Source organism: Accipiter gentilis, chromosome 24 (assembly GCF_929443795.1).
Source record: "Accipiter gentilis chromosome 24, bAccGen1.1, whole genome shotgun sequence".
NCBI lineage: Eukaryota > Metazoa > Chordata > Aves > Accipitriformes > Accipitridae > Astur > Astur gentilis.
This window is the reverse complement of record NC_064903.1, coordinates 4,086,107-4,105,046: the sequence shown is the minus strand read 5'-3', so window position 1 is coordinate 4,105,046 and position 18,940 is coordinate 4,086,107. Positions and strand designations below refer to the sequence as shown.

The 18,940-nt window shown below is 40.1% G+C and overlaps 1 protein-coding gene across 1 annotated transcript in view; it reads right to left on the bottom strand.

Annotated features, from left to right (window-relative positions):
- Positions 1-18,940, bottom strand: part of TRPC5 (transient receptor potential cation channel subfamily C member 5) — a 95,926-nt gene that overhangs the window by 22,412 nt on the left and 54,574 nt on the right. The window contains exons 4-6 of the mRNA XM_049827563.1: positions 9,711-10,047; positions 6,256-6,395; positions 1,968-2,290 (exon numbers count right to left, since the gene is read on the bottom strand). Coding sequence (XP_049683520.1) covers positions 1,968-2,290; positions 6,256-6,395; positions 9,711-10,047 — 800 coding nt within the window. The remainder of the gene's footprint in view (positions 1-1,967; positions 2,291-6,255; positions 6,396-9,710; positions 10,048-18,940) is intronic.

Here is an 18,940-nt window from a genome sequence, read left to right as displayed (position 1 = left end):
GTCAGCTTGTACTGGGGGTGTTAATAATGACTATTTAAACTTTTAAGAACATGTTAAATAAATTTCTTAAGCAAGTCTCAAACAAAAAGTAACTGCAGAGTGTTCTGTCCCCTGCCAGGAGACCTCAGTCCTAATGGATCCCCTCCCACTGCGATTTTGTTTTAAACAAACCTCTGCCATAAAGGCTGAGCCCCCTCAATTTCCTTTCTGTGCTACATTCTCCTTGGCAGGGGAGAGAAGTGAATGTTAGGGTGGGAGAAAATGTGGTCTGTATTTAAGCTGATCTGCACACTTTCTGTTAAGTGGTTCTGTATCATTTCTAGTTCCCAAGATATTATACCTTCTTACAGACTTGAGAATCTTTTTTTTTTTTCCTGTTGACCCAACGTTCTTTTTCTTTAGTCAAATCCTGCTGTTGTTTTCTCCACTAACCTGCTGACAGTGAAATCTGTAAACCAACTGATTTGCAATGGAGACAGGTCCAAACCAGAATGCAGAACTGAATGCATCTGTTCACCATAGCTCCAGGAAAAGGCAGGGTCTAGTCCTGAACTTTGGGAGTTTGACCCTTCGTGAGCTGGAAATTGCCACTTAACAAACATTGTGCTTGCCAAACATTTCTCCCTCTGGCTGCTGCATCAATATCAACGTAGATCAAGGAACACTTTTTGTTCTTTAATTCCTCTGCAAGGGCAGCACAACACATTCTGGAGCACGCAAAGCAATTAAAATAGAAAAAAGACTGAAGTCTTTAATTCTGTTTTTCATTAGCACAGTGGAGTTCTATTCACTTCCTCCAGATATAGATGGGTTTAATGAGAAAATTAATCAATCAAGCCTATGGTGTTCCTGCTCTGTAGTGGAAAATGGCAGCACGTCTGGTCTACCAGGTCATGATGCTCTTGTAAGGCTGGACTCTATCCCATGAAAATCCCCCACTTCTTTTAAGGAGGGAGCTCACAGGACAATGTTGGAGCCTTTCCTCTTCCAGCCTAGTCATGTGGCCTCAACCATCATCTGCTTTTGATAACAGTGCAAATATGTCACAAATCCTTTCTTAACCTCAAGCCTTCAGCTGAGGAAGGGTGGAGAATTATTGGGCATTATGACAAGTTTTATTTAATTTAGCATAAAGTGGTGGACAACAGTTTTGTTTTGCTTGTTTGCAGGGCGTAGGCCTTTTTCTAGACCGTGCTTTATTTATTTCTCTTCCCATTGTGTTTTAAGTACTGTGCAAGCAGCAAGAACAATTGGGTGGGGGCTGATTATTATAATTATTTCAACTATTAGTAATTAAAACAAATACATCAGAAAGACAATTCATGTTATTTTTCAGCATGTGCTATCTCTTTCAGCCCTGCCAGCTGTCATCACAGCAATTTCCATGCCAACATCTCAGTAAAGTACCAGCATTCAGCAAAAAAGATTTTGCTGGGATTTTGGTCTCACCCCACTGCAAGGAAATCAGAGAAACTTGCAACATCATGTATGAATAAAAATGGCCTAGGTGAGATTGTTGTTGCTGTATCACATTATTTATTAATACATTTTTTTCATAATTTTATCCCTTGTTTTCTACATTTTGTTTAGCTTCCCCTCCTTTCCTCTGGAATCAGACAAAACAATTATTATTATGGCAAAAGGATACTTGCTTTCTCAAACATACTGAAATCATACATAGCCATAATAAAATTTAAGTTGCAGGATCATCTAGGGAGACCCTTTGGTCCAGAACTGAAACAACTGTCTCCTACTTCCAGACCTAAATAAGAGTCTTTCCTACAGCAAAGCTCAGCAGAATGTCTGCCCCAGTTAACTCACACCTTTCCTGCATAGTCAACCAGCTAACCTGATATTTGCGAATGAATGAATAAAGGCACTTTCAATGCAGTGACAGACAACAGGCAAAGGCAGAAAGGGGACAGCGGAAGTCAACCTTAAAAACAGAAAGGTAAAGGACATCTTACGTGGAGAAGGCATTGTTCTGTTTCTCACATCGGATCCCCTTGCAGTTGTTGGGTTCCTCCGAGGCACTGGTCTCATAATAAAAATAAAGCTGGTTCAGTCCATTGGCAAAAGCCAGAAGCACCAGACAGTAGATAAAAAGGAATTTAAGGATGTCTAGCAGCATGCGTCCCAGAGAAATCTGCAAGGGTCCCAAGTGTGAATTTGCTGTAAACAGGGATATGAGACGCAAGGAACTTAAAATGTTGGATATTGCAAAGAGGGCTTCTGCAATGAGAGTCGGGTGCCACATTTCCCATTCCTCCCTTGGACGAGAACCGTTATACTGAAAGAAATAACAAGGGTATAGAAGTGAATTATCTTGTAATTACTCTGAGATAACTCAAAAAGTCACACCTGCTAATACTAATGCTTCACATATAAATACTAACCAGGTACTAGTGACACAAGAAGTACTTTTAAACTCCTAAGTCTCAGCTACTGTCAGACTAACATCCGGGATTCAGGATTGAAGCTGACTTGATCAGGGCAGAGACTTAGGCTTAATGATGTGTTCCTATGGACCCTCCCTACTAGATTATGACCCCCTGATATGGATAGTTGTGGGACCAGCTTTTATTTAGAGGCTTCTGGTATGTTGGCTGTTCTTAGCCTAAATTTAGAAAACAGGCCTTTTGAATGTTGAGTTTACTGTTTGCGGGTTCTTCAGGTCCATGGGTTCATACACAATCTCCTCCTCTTTTACCATTTAAAGGAGTTCAGGTCGGAAATTTCCAATTACCTTTTTAAATTTTTCCTCCTAAGTATGACTGTACATTCAAAACACTGCACGTTCCAGGAAGAATGCAAGGGAGGGAGAAGGGAGGGAAGAAAGCAAGCAATGAACTGAACATAAGAAGTGGATGCTTTCCTTCCCTAGTAATCTCAAAAAAAAGTGCCAACAGCCCAGAACCAAAATGGTTTCTTCATATTAATTTTCTTATTAGTTAATTCGTCATGGCAATTTTAAAAGAGTTGCTAAAGCAGAGGTCATCATTACAGCTGAAACACTGGATACATTTGAGTGCATCAATTATAACATTAACTTGGTTTGTAATGTAACTCTAAAAGCAGAAGCATTTTCTGAGCGAAGTGCAGCCAGATGCAAATAGGTAACACAAAGGAGCTGTTGTATAAATGTAACTACACTGGCACGCCAGAATGGAGTCGAAGACATTTTAACAGCAAGGAGTAATTGTCCTTTTAACACTTGTCTCTGCTCATTTAACATGTATAAAAAGGCAAAAATGTACTTAGAATAATATAGCTAATATAGCCAGCGTGTTAGGACTCCTGAAATAATTTTTGTACCTTTTAAAAAGAAATGGTATCAATATCATACTGACAGATGATTTTGCAGGGACTTTCTACTTAAATCTGAAGGTCCTGTACAGGACTGCACAATAATTTCAAGGACACAGCTAAAAACAAGTTGATAGTTCAAACTATTCCTCTGTATGAAGGAGCTGAGACATGATACAAAGGCATTTCAGCATGACCTCTGATTGCTTCTGACATTTCCAAACTGTTCTTTATTACATGAACATCATGGACTGAGTCTGTTAACTTGATGTGAAGATGGGTCTTAAAATGTTTACAAACAGGCAGACATGTTAACTTTTTGCCAATATCCAGCAGTGGGGGCGGATAGTTGTGATGGGAAAGCCTCCCCTGCCTAGACAGCAGGTTTGCACAGTTGTTAGCAATTCTCTTCTGCATGCTGGCTGGACACGGCAGCCCAGGGGCTCTCTGCTAGGGTTTAGCATAGACTGCATGTAAAGATATGTGAAAAGGTCTTCTGCATCTCACATCTAATTTTAAAGCAACTTGTTAGGGTCATATTTTGGCCCTTTATAAACTGATGGTATATCCTTGCTTGGAAAATAGTAGTGTCTTCAGAGCAGCCTAGCATCATAGAGAAACAAGATTTCAGAGGTGTCTAATGAAGCTGGGTATCTGGGCAGGCTAGAGTTGTTTGGGGTAGGCATCAGAAGATGAAACACAGCAAAGATGTATACAGAATAGTACAAATAAGTTACACCAGGCAGTCACATTTACCCTTCCTCATTACATGATAATTCAATACAGCACATGAAAACTGATTAAGAATGTATTTTCACCCTATAATTAGCCTGAAGATTTCATTGGTATTGGACAATATTAGGGCCAGGTCTTGGAACCAGTCAAATCAAGAAAAAAAAGTCTCCACATAAAAACAAGGATGGAAAACATTAGTGTCAGTATACAATTTCTGATATTTGGCAGAAAGCTAAATGTCCATGTAATCCTTTGAAGTTCTAAGAAATGTTAGAATATGGTATATTGGCATATATACCAGCCTTTTCCAGCTCAGGGGGCTGTTCTATAAATAACAAAAACCTTTGCAAGTCAAAAGGTTTTGAAGCTATTATCATGTTATAAATCCTCATGTTTCAGAGCATACTGCAACCTCCAAGTGGCATAGGTCAGAAGGGAACTTCTGTGAGCACACTGTTTCAAAACTACTCCTACGTAAGATTTTATGCACCTCTCAGAATTTTCTGACATTGGTCCTCATCAGGAACAGACCTTAGATCAGCCAGGTCTAATCCAAGTGGGTTGGATCTGTACACAAACAGATATATTCCTGTAAGCATTCTTTTGTGTGCTGGCATATAGGTCTTTGTAGTTAGCCTGTAAGTTTCTGTAGTTCTTACAGAGTACATAAACAAAGCTGTACTTCCTTTGTATGTGCGGTTTGGCTATGAGTTTATATCTCAGCATGTGACTGTATAATTCTGTGGATGCACAGCTCTTCTAGTAATTTGTGTGTGAGAAAGAGAAAGAACGAGATTGTTAACATTTTAAGATTTGTTCATGAATCTTATGATTTCCAGCATATTTTTTTTTTATTGCTCACAGTTTAAAGACCAACCTTTCAAGTCTGTGATTTCCTCACTGCTTCTGAATGTTGGGAGAAAAAAGATGTAATCTGTTCCTGCTTTGATGCTGTTACAGAGCTGCCTCTTCAGGGAACAGCAACTATCTTAAAGCTTTTCCTTTTGAAAAACTAACTCACCGCTATGCAGCCTTCTGGATTTTAAAAAGGCCCCATAGCAGGACTGCTTGCTAAAGAGATTTTTATAAAAGCCTTGCCATTTTAGAGTCAATGAGCTTTGTGAAATTTTCTCCTCTTTTCCTCTCTGCCTGCATACAAGCTTGAGTGGGACTAAACAAGGTTGCTTTGGGGAAGTGCTTGTCCTGGTTTTTAGGAGCTGGGCTAAAAGAAGTAGTACCTTTCTACCAGGGCAAAACCATCACAGCAGCACACCAACAACAGAAAGTGCAAAAGTGGCCAAGGAGCAGACTCCAGTTACTTGATTTACACATGTATAATTATACTAACTGTAGTGAAGTTACTGCTGATTTATACCAAGAAAAGAATCAGGCCAAGCGTGCAGCTCCAACTGAAGTCAAAGAGAGCCACTGCATAAGGAAGTTTGCAGGAGGCCATTTGTGTCTCATCTGTGTCTTTGAAAAAAGAGAGACAGAAGGAAAGTGCTTCAGGCCATCCTCTGGCTTCAAAACATGTGCATATGCTAACTTGGAGCATCAGAAGTTTATAAATGTGGAAGGTGCTTTTGAGGATGAGCTCTGATGTGCATTCTTGCCGTAAATGGAACATGACAGTGAAGAATCTACATGGTGTTAAAGCTCCAGCATGCTCTTTTGTCATTTCTTTGCCTATAGTTTAAAACTCTGTATTGAAGAGAACAAGTTGACTCCTTTATATCAGATGGAAGCCTCCTACTATCAGGCTTGCTTTTCTTAGTAGGCTTTTCACAAACTTCTGATTAGTAACCTACAGATTATAAATCTTGGCTGTACATGTTTTCAGATCAACCTATTCTTGTTTTTCCTTTACTGTTTTATTTAAAAATCATGTTTTCACTATTTCTAGCATTGTTGAAAGAGGTCCAGTGTTGGTATGGAAAACAAAACATATCTCTGGCAACTAAGTAGTACAAAACAGACAGCAAGTGGGGAAACTTCTACCCAATGCCCAAACAATCTACTTCAGTCTTAATCAAAAGCCAGGATGAGAAGGACAATCATTCTCCAAACAAATTAATAAGCTTTCCAGGTGAATTTTCAAAACTGGGCTGCTTGAAAAGCAGCTGTTCTCTTTGATCTGTGATTTTGACAGTTTCTACCCTGTGTACTACAGTTCTCACAAGCAAGTTACAAATTCTCTCTCCCAAGTTACTGTACCTTGACGTAGGCCACAATTTTAAGGGAGATAGTTGCAAGATAGAGGGAGTTCATTGCAAAATCCATCAGATTCCACCAGTCATGTACATACTCATTGAATCCACCATCCCACATTTCCTTGATTTCTCCCCAGATAAAACCTGTAGAAAGAAAGAGAGTTCATTGTCATGACAAGGTATTATTTGCCATTAAAGTACTGTGTACATCTGATGTAATAAGAGACAATTCTAAATTAACAGCTTGGAAAAAAATGTCTCATCCCTCCTGTCTTCTACAAAGTATAATACTGCTGATTATGAGACATTTTACAACTCTGTGGGGAAGGTAGTCTACAGAGAGATGAAAAAGACCCAAGTTTCCTATCCAGGGCTCCAGATAAGCACACAAGGAGACTGCTTGAAACGTATCTTAATTATAACTAGTATGAGTGGATTGGCTCAGATGAAATTTGTTCTACATCAATAAACTATTTAAGCAACTGTATTTGGTACAGTTTCTAAAAGATTGTCTGCTCTCATAGAAACTAGAAGTAATTCATTGCTCAGGTGGACTGTACTGATTTTTCCTGACTTGCTCTGCAGAACATGCAACACTAGTACCAGCCTCTGCGTGCCAGTACATTTCCTCCCTGACCTGGAAATATCACACCAAAGAAGGAAGAAGTGAATTGACTCTCTATGCTCAGTCACAGTATTTATGCATCCTGCTGCATAAAAAGCCCACAGGAACTATTTGTGAAAAAAGGGAGGACTCAGCATGAAAAAGGGCACTGCAGCCTGGCATCGCATCTCTCAACAATGACTCACCTAATGTCAAATATGGCTATGGGTTTTGTGAGGTGAATATTTGTTCCTGAGGATATGGCCAGAGCCCATCATCTCAACTCTGAAACTCCTTCTGGTAATAATTTTTGGCACTTGCTAACCTTCACTATAGCTCCTTGCAGCTGGAGGGATGAGGGGCAGATTCTGAAGTTAATTACCAGACTGCTAAACTCACCTGGCATACAATTCTAATCTTAAGTAACTTATATGTCCTTTACTGTAGAACTGTTCAAGTATTTTTGAGAGCCTAAGTCCCATTAAAAAGCAAATAGGCTCCTTCATTGCCTGCATGCTTCTGAGAATGTCATTAGAGCCCCCAGGTGTTTTGCATTACCCAGTTTACAACATTATCCTTAAATGAAGACCTGAGACGTGTGAAAAAAAACCCCAAACAACAAAATACACCTCCAGATGCATAACCAATATAGTTACCTAAATTGCTATCTATGACTAACCACAGGATACTGCAGTGGTCACTGAAATGCTACTTGCAACTCAAGTTTTAGCACCTGAAAGTTCAATCTGAAGAGTAGATAATGTTGAACTGCTGCAAACATCCAAATACCAACCTTAGCTCTTCAGCTGCCAGCCGGCAGGTGAATGGTCAGGCAAGCATAAGGTCAAGGCCAAAAAGGTAATTTTATTACAGCTGCCTCCAGATCTTTGCATGCACACAAAAATCATAAAAAAAAAAAAAAAAAAAAAACCTCAATGGAGAGGAGCCTGTTGAACTCATACACTGTATTTATACTGAGTTATCATTGCTGGTTACTATAGTAACAGCAATGCTGCATGTGCCTGTTCTCCCTCTCCTTTCATAGTGGAAAATATTTCTTAAATATTAACCTTTAATCTGGTGAAACTGTTCTAAGTTCTCCATTTAATAAACAGTCCCCCAATGTCCCTATTTATCTGAAACAAAGGAACTCAAAAAGAAGAGTAGACAGCTGTAAGAGGTGATTTTGAAAGGGTTTTTTAAATGGATTATCCTTCTTTCATCTGCAAATCAATTTTGCTGACATGCCTACCATTTCCCTCAATTTTAACCATGAAGTTAAGGATAAAGTGAAGAGATCACCTAAGCTCAGAAAAGACATTTAAACTTCTCAGCTTATTCTGAAATTTCCACCAAGGCATGAATTTCAATGCCATAAATCAGTTTAATAAGATAATGAGGCTTGAGTTACCATTTCTAAGTTGTGGTACAGCTGTGCAAGGAGCCAAGTGCCCTGGGTCATGATCGAAAGTGATTTGTAAGCATGTTTGCAACTCTTACTCTCTTACTTTCTTTCCTTATTTTCCATCAGCAATTTTAGGTTTGGCATGGGCAACAGCTAGGTTCGTTCAGCACAGAACCAGCCTGATACAGAGGCACCACAGAAATGAGCTGGGGCCCAGCGTTACCAGGAGAGGGGAGCCGGCAGGCACAGAAAAGCAGAGGTGGACCCATGAGAAGCATTGAGGAGCCGTAAGGAGAGCTCCAGAGGTTGAGGTTTGTGAGAGGTATCCTCAGAAAGCATCAGCACGGCTTTCCAGACCATTGATGCCTACTAGACAGTTGCAATTCACTGTACCTGACCTCTGGGGTTTTGCACTGAACTGACCTGGGCTGTATGGACAGAGGCTGGAGGAGAGCTCTAAGGGTGTGGAAACCATTCCCTGTGAGCAGGCCTCCTAGTAACACCCCAGCTCACAGCGGTGCCACATGTACATGGTATGGCAAGGAAGATAGGAACTTAATTAGAGGAGAGATCATGCTTCTTATGGAGTCCACAGGTCTTCACTTGCTGTTGTGTTGGAGCTCAGTTTGAAAGGGTAAATACTTCTCTCTCATCAAAAATATATCCAACTATGCTTCTCTGCTTTTCTTCGTCAGTGCCTCTATCTGCTTTCTCCCATCCCATCTCACTACCTCACTCATACATCCTGCCCTCAGGAACATGGACACCTCCTTTTCTTCACAGTTGTGGTTGCCCAAGCCAGACCAGAATAACAGCCTCACGTTTAACCTTCTGATAATAAACATGCCCTCCTTCTCCTGCTTATATTAGAGTACTCAATATTGATTTGGTCAGTGTTTATCACCACAGAGGCATACAGCAGATTGAGATTTATCTTCCCTTTGCTGCCTTCCTGTAGGCTATTTTGGAGTCTGGGAGCCCAGGAATAAACAGTCCCGGTACCTGCGCACTGGCTCCAGGAGCAGATCAGTGAGAAGGCAAAAGCAGAGACAGGTTCTTGGCACTGCCTTCTGCCATGTACCAGCCAGCAGAACTAAGCCAGCATGAGAAGTGACACTATTTGTTACTAGCGTGACCCAGAAGCTAATTCCTAACCCATTCCTTGCACAGAGCATGGGGGAAACAGGGAGAGTGAGTGCTGCGTCTGGTGCGGTTTACTCAGGGTCATGTCTAAAGGCATGTCAGATGGCAATATGAACAGCAGAAGAGCCCTAGGCCAACAGGATCTGCTGTTCCAGAAGGAGCCCAGCTGTTTTATGCAGTTACTGAAGCTGGCTGCCAAATCTCTTTACATGCTGATGATGCCGAGATCAGGAATGAGTCTCCACTCAGTTGCCATGGGTGCGAGTCAGGTGGCTGTGGCTCAGGCATTTTTGTATTTCTGATTTACCTAGAACCCAGGGCAGGATCATCCACTCCACGATGGTGGGAGGTGGTCCCTGCATGTGAAGGTCAGTCCTGACAATGTGCTGCGATGCCAGCAGGAGCATGAAGAGGAAGGTTAGGTAAGAGCCAGTGTGGCAGATAAACTTTATAAATGGCTTTTTAATGAACAGTCCCAGCCTGCTCTTCGGTGCAATCAGATATGCCACAGATAGCACAGGAAATAGCAGTCCAATGGTGACACAGGTCAAGAGTTTTACTGCCCAGTGTTTCCGCCTCCATCCTGGAAAACCGTCATACCAAAGTGTTGCTAGTAGCTGCTGGCAGTTTGGCTGAGCAACAAACTGAGGAGGAAAAAAAAAAGATTATTACTGACTGGTACTTCATGTGCACTCCCCCTCAAATATGTGTTAGAGCCCACAGAGACCCTCAGATTAAGCTTGGGGCTGGCTATAGGGTGGAAAAGCATATTCTGGAGACAGAGGGAAGAAAAGGAGGGAGGTTTCGCTCTTATTTTTCTACATAGGATTTAAGATTTCTTCCATGAGGTTTTTTCTATTTGAAGTATCCTTATATAGATCAGTTACCACATATGAAGCCTCGTGCAAAAGTGATACAACAAAAATTACTACAAGCTTTTTCTCTTCCCATGTGTTTCTCTTTCAGTATGTTTCTTTTCAGAATGTTTCAGGTTTCAACTGCCTCAAACAATTCACTGTCAGCATCTTAAAGAAGTGACTAAAAGATGAGAGAAGAGGGAAAAGGTGTGAAGCTCTGAGAGTGTGTGTGTGAGAGAGGGAGAAAGAATGTCTCCAGAAGTGTGTGGGGTGCTGCACGTGGCTTTGTGCAAGGAGGCCAGCATATGTGTGTGTGGGATGGGCTAGGCATGAGACAGCATGCAGTAAAGTTCAGCCAGGTGACATCTGTTGGGAAGCAGGACAGCATATTTGTAAATGTGCCTCACTATTAAGGAGGAGAGCAGTTGTAAAAATGTAAGAGATTAAGCAGATGCAAAAAGAAATCTTTGATCACAGTACCAAAAGTGACACTCGAAAGTTTACTTTCATTCTGCAAAAAATAGCATTATGATGGTGATTTATTGCATCTCAGTGACTCCATACCAGACATGCTCAGGTTGCAACTACTTCAGGCTGTTCTAATACAGCATTTGGAATTTCAAACTTAAGCCATGATATTTCTGGTCTATGCCAGAAGACTTTATGTTCCTGGTCATACCTGGACAGCCCCATCATTTTCAAAACTTTTCAGACCCATAGCTAGAGATGTCTGCAAGCCCAAGACAATTGTGGTTTTCTTCACATATTTGATTTCTAATCCATCTTAATGAAGTTATACTTCTGATCTACTAAATTCAGATTTCCCACTGGGCTCTGCAAGTTCAAAAGAAAATCTCAACTATTGTTCTAAGGATGCTTGTTATACTTACTTTGCTGTAATTAAACCAGAAAAAATGTCTTCGCATGGATACAGTTATCAATAAACATACTCCTGTAGCAATATAACTACTATATTGCTATGATTGGACACAGCTATATCAGAAAGAATCACACTTCCAGTGGACACAATATTACTAGCAGCATTTATCAAGGAGAAGAGACCTCTTATAAAGGAGACTCAAAGTAGTGAGTAACCTGAAGATGACAGTACTGTTTATAACACTTGGCTCTTCTATATTTCAAAGGGATCTCTGGGAGGGATGTAGTGCCACCAAACTCTTCTTCCCCCCCAGGGAAGATTTTTTCAGGCAAAGCACTCTTTCAACACTACAATTTAAACCAGCTCTTGGAAGGACTATGCCATGGTAGCAAAGGTACTGGATTCTGAATACAAGAGTCTTACTGTTTTATCACCCCAAATGGGTATGATTTTTCAACCCTGGCAGAAGCCTTTATGTAGACACTAGTGCACTCAGTGTAGACATGGCCTAGGCTAATACTGAATCAGCCATCACATGTGCATTGATGAGACAGATACAAGGCTCCTCTCATCATGTCTGAAGATACCTAGGACTTCCTGTAGGTTTTAGTCACCAGGAGATCAGATTCGGTGTTAAAGAGAAAATTTCTTAATAAAAGCTTTAGCACACACCCATATCTTTTAAATATTCATTCACTGCCAAAACTGCCCAATATTGTGTGGACTTTTTATGTGCAGTTCTTGGAGTGCTCTATACAAGCACAGCACTATCACTGCCATGTTCAAAATGACTAAACCAAGGTCAAGCAAAAGGAAAAATTAGTTGCTCGGTCTGATAAAGTAATTCATTTCTGTAGGTATTTTTAGGTTTTGTGAATATATTTTATATACTGTAACAGGCTGTTTATATCAGAATCAGACCATTTTTGGACTGAATAGTTCAAATATATGGACTGACCAAAATTAGTATTGAAAATAAGATCTCCAAGAAGAATATCTGGCATTTATGAAGCTGGATGTTTAGGTGTTATTACTATAATAAACATGACTGCTGCATCTAACATACAAGTGACACCGTGCTCTAGAGAGCATGAGAAAATAAAATCAGAAATGCATTTGATTTGGAGTCAACCTACATGTGCATGCAGCAGAAACTGGGTGATAGCTGATATGGTGATGATCTCCAGAAAAAGCCAAGACCTGTTGCCTGTAACAATCAGAAAATATTACTGTAAAAATCCAAGTCTGGGACAGTGATGAAAGAAACAATTCTACAGAAACTGAAAAAAACATCAAGCACTGGTTGTCGTTTGGTTGGTTGGTTTTTAATCTATGATTTCAGAAGGGTTATGTCTAAAAGCTAGAAGAAATGGAAGGTTACACTGCTAACACTGCTATATTTTCTCATTTAAGATCACAAACAGGAGCTGTGACCAGATGTGTTCTGTGGTAATTTACATGGTAATAGATGCTGCTGTTTCTCTGAAATGAGGTACAACTTTTTTTTTTTTTTTTAGGGGGAAAATGTATAAACACATTTTCTCTTTATCACATATGATAGAAAGCTCTAAGGGAGAATAAAACTGTTTTTCCCTCGAGTCAAAGTCAGAGTCATTTGAGAAATCAAATGACTATATGTTCCCCTGGTTGCTGTGCAACTTGCAAGCATCTTAAAAGTGCCTCTTCTCTGCCTAATAGCTCATTTCTAAAATCTGCTTTCTGTGTTGTATCTGATAGTTCTTCAAATGGAGAGAAATTCACACATCATGAAAGAGCAGCTTTAAAGACCAGCCTGGCAAAAAGGAATGGAAATGGAAAAAGCCATTAAATTTTCCAATCAAGCCCATTCCAACCTGACTGAAAATGGCCTAAGGGAAATTTAAGCACACCACAGAAAGAAACTCTCCCTAATGTCACAAATCATCAAATGTTGTCTTTATTAAATGTAAGGCTAAGCACTTATTTTTTGTAGACTAGGCTTTTATTAACTTGTATTAGTCCAACTTACTAATCACAGATTTAAAATTAGTAAATACTGCAGCTTAGATCTCAAGTAGTGCAAGGGCTACAGCTGGCTGAAAAACAGAATTTCCAGTGTGCAGAAACACTGGAATTCTGAATTGTGATGAAGAACTCAACTAAGCCCTTGGTGTGCTGCCTAAAGAGACAATTGCTTTTCAGTAACTTTGTGTTAACTTGAAAGAATACCGAAACTAGCTATTTCCCTAAGTAGTCCTGTGAATGTCAGGCTCGTCTTTGCTTCTAGGTGTTGTTACCTAGACTAAACCATCAAATTAATTGACGAGACAAAACCATTGAATGATCAACTCATTAAAGACTGTCTAGGATTCATACTGCTAAATCAATGCACATAAAATATAAAAACATGAAAAAGCTCAGCTTTAGCCCTTTTAGGTGTGAAGTAGCCTGAAACTGTAATAATATCGTGGAATTTCTGTTATCATCCTTAATTTCAAATTTCTTCATAAAGTTAAGGAAACAATCTTATTTCTACTTTGCAAATAGACAGAACTGAGATCTGGAAAAGCAAGTTGCCTTCTCCAACACTACTTATGCCAAGGCCTTTCCTGAGTACAAGTTCAATTTCCATGTAAGTAGGGTCCCAAATACATTTTTTCACCTTTTTGCAAAGCCTTTCATTTACCATAGACAGAAATAGCGCATGTGTATATCATAGTCTTTTATCATTTCACATTAATGTACCATATGTGACAGGATTTGGTATCAGTTGAAGCTTCTACACAATGAAAAGGAGAGATTGTGGTAATTTAAAAAACTGCGTATTGTCCCAGTTTTGTAGATGGTCCAGAATCAGAGGCAGATGTACTGTACCAGAAGTTGTCTATTTGTTTAAGAAGATGAGCATGTGACTCGCAAACAGTGTATTTCTCCAATACATAACACGCATGGTATCAAGCATTTTTTTCAAGGACTGCTGCATTATAGGAGCCTCCAATCTCTATTACAAATGGCAGCACAAAACATCATCCCACAGACATGATGGAGAATGTTCTGACAGCTGCATTAGTGAAAAGAAATGCTTCCAAAAGATGGCATTTATAATCAGTTCAGCTAATGTATGAACTAAACATTCAATGCTATGAAGCCTGTGGTAGTGCTAGCATAACATTGTCCAGGATTGTCCCTACCTGTAGACAAAGCCTGTAGATGCATTTTTGGGGGAGGTAAGCCAAAGAGAAAGCTCCTCCTCCATTACCTGTTGAGCAGAACCTGTCCCTAGCTGAAGATGCAGTTCACTTAATGACAAGGAGATAAGATGCAACTCAGAATACCTTCTTGTGAGGACAATGCCACTGTGTCACCAGTGGGCAAGATGCTCAGTCTTCCTGGCTTCTGAAAATGGGGATAAGTATCTTTGCCTTTCCAAGAAGTGAGATCAGCAACTTCAGTCATGGTTGGGAAGCACTTTCAGGATAGAGACTACTGCAATACAAAGTCTTTTATGTTCTCTCTTTCTTCTTTCAGTCTTGCCAGGGTCTTTGTGTAACATTTGGCTTGCAGCTGGATTGTGCTATTAGAGAATTTCATTTTCAATGTTCATCATGCTCATTGCCACCTGATCCTCTACCAAGGGGAAAATTTTTAAGGGAAAAAACCAGCCGCTGGATGGAGTGTCTTTTTCTTAATATCTAATCTTTACTGATATTTTTATGTCACCTAAATTCTAATTCTCAGGAATTAAATGCTTTCTGCATGCTGTGCCATTAATATAAATATCAAATACTGAAATTATGTTCTACCCCCCCCCCCCCTTATTTATGGGGAAATCCCTTATCTCTCACAGTCATAAGTAATTTAGGATCAGACACAGATGGGCTGAGATGTGAATGCCTCAGGGAGCAACTGAAATAGCTCCCTGATAGACATCACAGGGGCTGAGCACAGTATCTCTCTGCATTTATTCTGATTATCATCGTGACGGCTGCCAACAGGCTCTTCTGTTTGGAGTTTGTTGGAGTTCTTTTCTGTACTCTTGCTGCGGATGGTGATAGTGAATGCTCTTCATAGATGAATAAGCACTAATTTGTAACTGCAGAGCCCTGTGTTAATAAGCAGGACTGAGTTCTTCTATCAGTCAGCTACATCAGCTCCCAATGAGGTTACCACTGAGAGCCAAATGTGGCATGGGAGCCATGAAATTAACTTTAGTTCCCGTTTGACACTCATTTCAATAGGTTAGATCTCACCAACAGCACTGTATCCCACAGTATCTAAAACATGGCAGCTGAATACCTGCAAGGTTACTGTGTTTGGGGGTATTATTATATGCTGCTGCCCTCTATAATTAAAGCTATTTTGGCTTTGGAAAGGCAGATTTTCACATGAACTGAGCTAGATTTTGCAGTCTGTGTGACAATCAGGCAATTGCAGTGTCTGATGTAGTAGCATAAGTATATATTTTAGCAAGATCTGCAAAGAATGTAGATCCTGTGAATCCAATTCTATCATGAAAAGGATAGATGCCATCACCCTTCTCTACTCAGTAGAAAGCCCTGTCCCATCCTGCAGAGGTACTGTCTTGCACCCCCTCTCTGGCAGATTGAAGGGAGATGTCTCTGAAGACACATCTCCTCCCTGTGCTGGTGAGCACGGTGTCGCCAGGCAGGGCTGGGAGCAGCAGGTCTATGGTCCTCTTCATCCCAGGTTGCTAGCAAGGGTGACCTACCCAGGCACAGAAGTACCTACCCCATACACACCAATACTACTGCAGATGGACTAGGGAGAGCACAGCCTTTCATACTTGAACTTTCAGAATCAGTTAGCTAGAATTTCTTTCGTCCCATGAAGATATAGGAAACTCCTACACTGTCAGTCCTACCACAGGCTTGGGTTTATCAATCAATGCCAAACCCGCAAAGCTCAATACAGACTGTCCAATAGCTCAAACATGCTCTAACACTTGGCACAATGTCAGCAGGCATATGGATCACACTGTGCAATAAAGTGATCCTCTTTACTCCAACTTCAGGAACATGAAGTGGCATGCAAAGAAATGAACTTTTAAAATCCCATCTTCCTCCTGCACTCCCAAATCCTGCAGATGCTCCTGCTCAGAACCAAGTAGCACAACGCACTTCCAGTGCAACAGACAAACCACTCTGCCTCCATCTCGTACCAAGGACAGGATCTTCTGAGGAAGAAAGGAAGTGTGGTTGTTGTATCAGTTTGATTGCTCTTAAAGGAAATTACAGTGGGCAATACTCAAAGAGCTACATTTCTAAACTAGCCCAAGACAGAAGAGAGAAACTATCTGTGGCCTAATTTGATGTCTGCTGCAAAGAGCCAGTAAGCCCTATGCGATCAGATATTCTACATAAGAAATACCAGCCTCCACAAGTTTGCAGTGTTACAAACAGTGAGATGAATAAGAAAATTCTTTTTTGTAGCACATTTCTTTTTAAAGTTCAACCTTGTTAATAACTGCAAAGTTATTTACATTCTGCTGCTGAAGTGTGAGCTGCAGAGGGTAAACACCTAATGGTTGTTCATCCTGTTAATTAAGTACTTTCTGCAAGAGGAAAAAAAAAAAAGAAGAAATGAGACAAAGAAGTTGGAGGGGAGGCTGTGTAACTCGGGGAAAAGGGACTACAACTCAACATACCTCATCAGGCACTGCCAAGAAATAATATTTTTTCTCAGGAAAATATAGGATGAATATCCTATAAAAAACACATCTGCTACTCACATGCCTGTTACTACTAACAGTGAAGCACTGATGCAAATCCAAATGGCAGTCATTCCTGCCATTAAGATCACTAGCTGAGCTGGAAGAGTCCTTCAAGAAAACCAGGTGCTACCCAAATTGCTCAATCCCTCTGCTGGTGAATAAAACAAACTCCAGATCCTCCACAGATGAACATATGGCCTCAAATTATACCAAATTTTGTCTAATCTGTTCTTAAAATATTATAAGTGATGATGACACATGAATTATAACTAAAGGTCTCCTGTCCATAACATCTCTTGATGGTAGCAGACATGAACTCAGCTTAAGCAGTAGCAACTGGAAATTCACCAGTGAGATATATGCTGGCAAATGAAAAGACTGAATAACGTCTAAAAGCCTGCTACAGTTCCATCAAAATTCATAGTTTTTACAAATTTATGTTGGATTGGCTTAAATATTTAAATAAAAGAGGTCCCACATATTCTAGGACAACGGTAGAGGCCTGCAAACCCTGGGTACGTACCCATGGAAGAAGCAATTAACAAAGTATTTAAGCTTGAAATTAAATACAACTCTACTCAGAGTGCTTAAATGTGTGTTTAGCTATAGGTTTATATTTGTGGTTTGTGTCAGCAGGATTTAAGTGAAGGCATAAATTCTGCATTGAATAAGGGCAAGCTGCTGAACAGTGCTTCTGGGGCCAACCTCTGTTAGCAAACACCCCACCAGAACACGGTTCCTCTGGCTCAGACCTTGCGCAAAGAGTCTAGACATAAGCAAAACTTTTCAGCATTTATTTTAGCAGACAGCAGACTACAGTTGATAAATAAATTCCTGTAGGATGTATTTCAGCAAACATGCCAGGATACAGTTCTGTTACAAAGATTAAGTAGGTATAGACTGGGTTTCCAAAGGCAGAGTGCTGTAGTACAAGCAAGTGCTGAATATGAGCGATATACCTGAGAGAGTCAGTTAATTCACAAGGCGCTAACTGGTTTTCAAGAGCTGAACAGAGGATATCAGACACATTCTACAGAAGCACTGAAAAAACACTCAGGCTAAAAACTGTTTAGAGACAAATCTTGCAGAGTTTCCTAAGCCCTCTTGCAGGCAGCACTTTTAAGAGTTACAGATCTTGCAAATGAACACTGGGAGCTCTCACAGGCTTTAGCTGAAGTGGAGAAGGTATTGACTTTTAAGTAAAAGGCTGGGTTTATTCTCCCTTGTGAATTTCTAACATTTACATTAAATAAGTGATAAGTAAAGCAAACATGAGAATTTTAAAAGTCATTCACAAGTATTTTTAAATGCATATCTACTTTACCCTACTAGTGTTAATAAAAAAGTTCTAAAAATAATTTTCATTTGCTTCCTTTCTGACCTGAGAAATACCTACACTGAAACTATGTTTCTTTTTTCTTTCTACCTTACCTTCTCCTGAATGAGTAAATTTACTCCAATATCCAGGAAAAGAACAGACCAGCATACTATAAACACTTCTCACATTCTTGGGAGCCTCTAAAGGCTACCTCTGCTTCTGAGTAATATCACCATTGCAGGGTGAGGAGGACCTATGCTTTGCTGAAGGATGTTTACTCAGCCAGCTGGGGTTTGTAGAGAAACAATAAGAACACAAAAATGCAGTCACAGCTTTTAAATGCTATTCTGCAAAATATCTCAGTTTGGGGGGGTTATGATTAACCCATCTATCCATCTCACTTTTCTTGGAGTGAAGAACTATCAGGTAACTGTGTTCTCAATCATGAGACACCTAAAATGGCTTGTCTGGATGATGATGGATCTGATGTATACATTAAGAGGTGTAAGAGGAGTGGAATCTCACTTCTTTTCTCTATAGAGTTTCATAACTCTCCTCACTAAGCTACAGAAGTAAAGCTGAAATTCACAGAAATCGGGTAAGTAACAATGACCACTTCTATACCCAAAAGCGAGAATCCACAGCAATATTTTTTCCACAGAGTTTATTATTTCAGGGTATCACTCAAAATGAAGTATGAAATAACATTATATACTCTTCACTACTGATGTAAAGCTGACTCTGCAAGGCACTCTAGACTTCTAGATGCAGT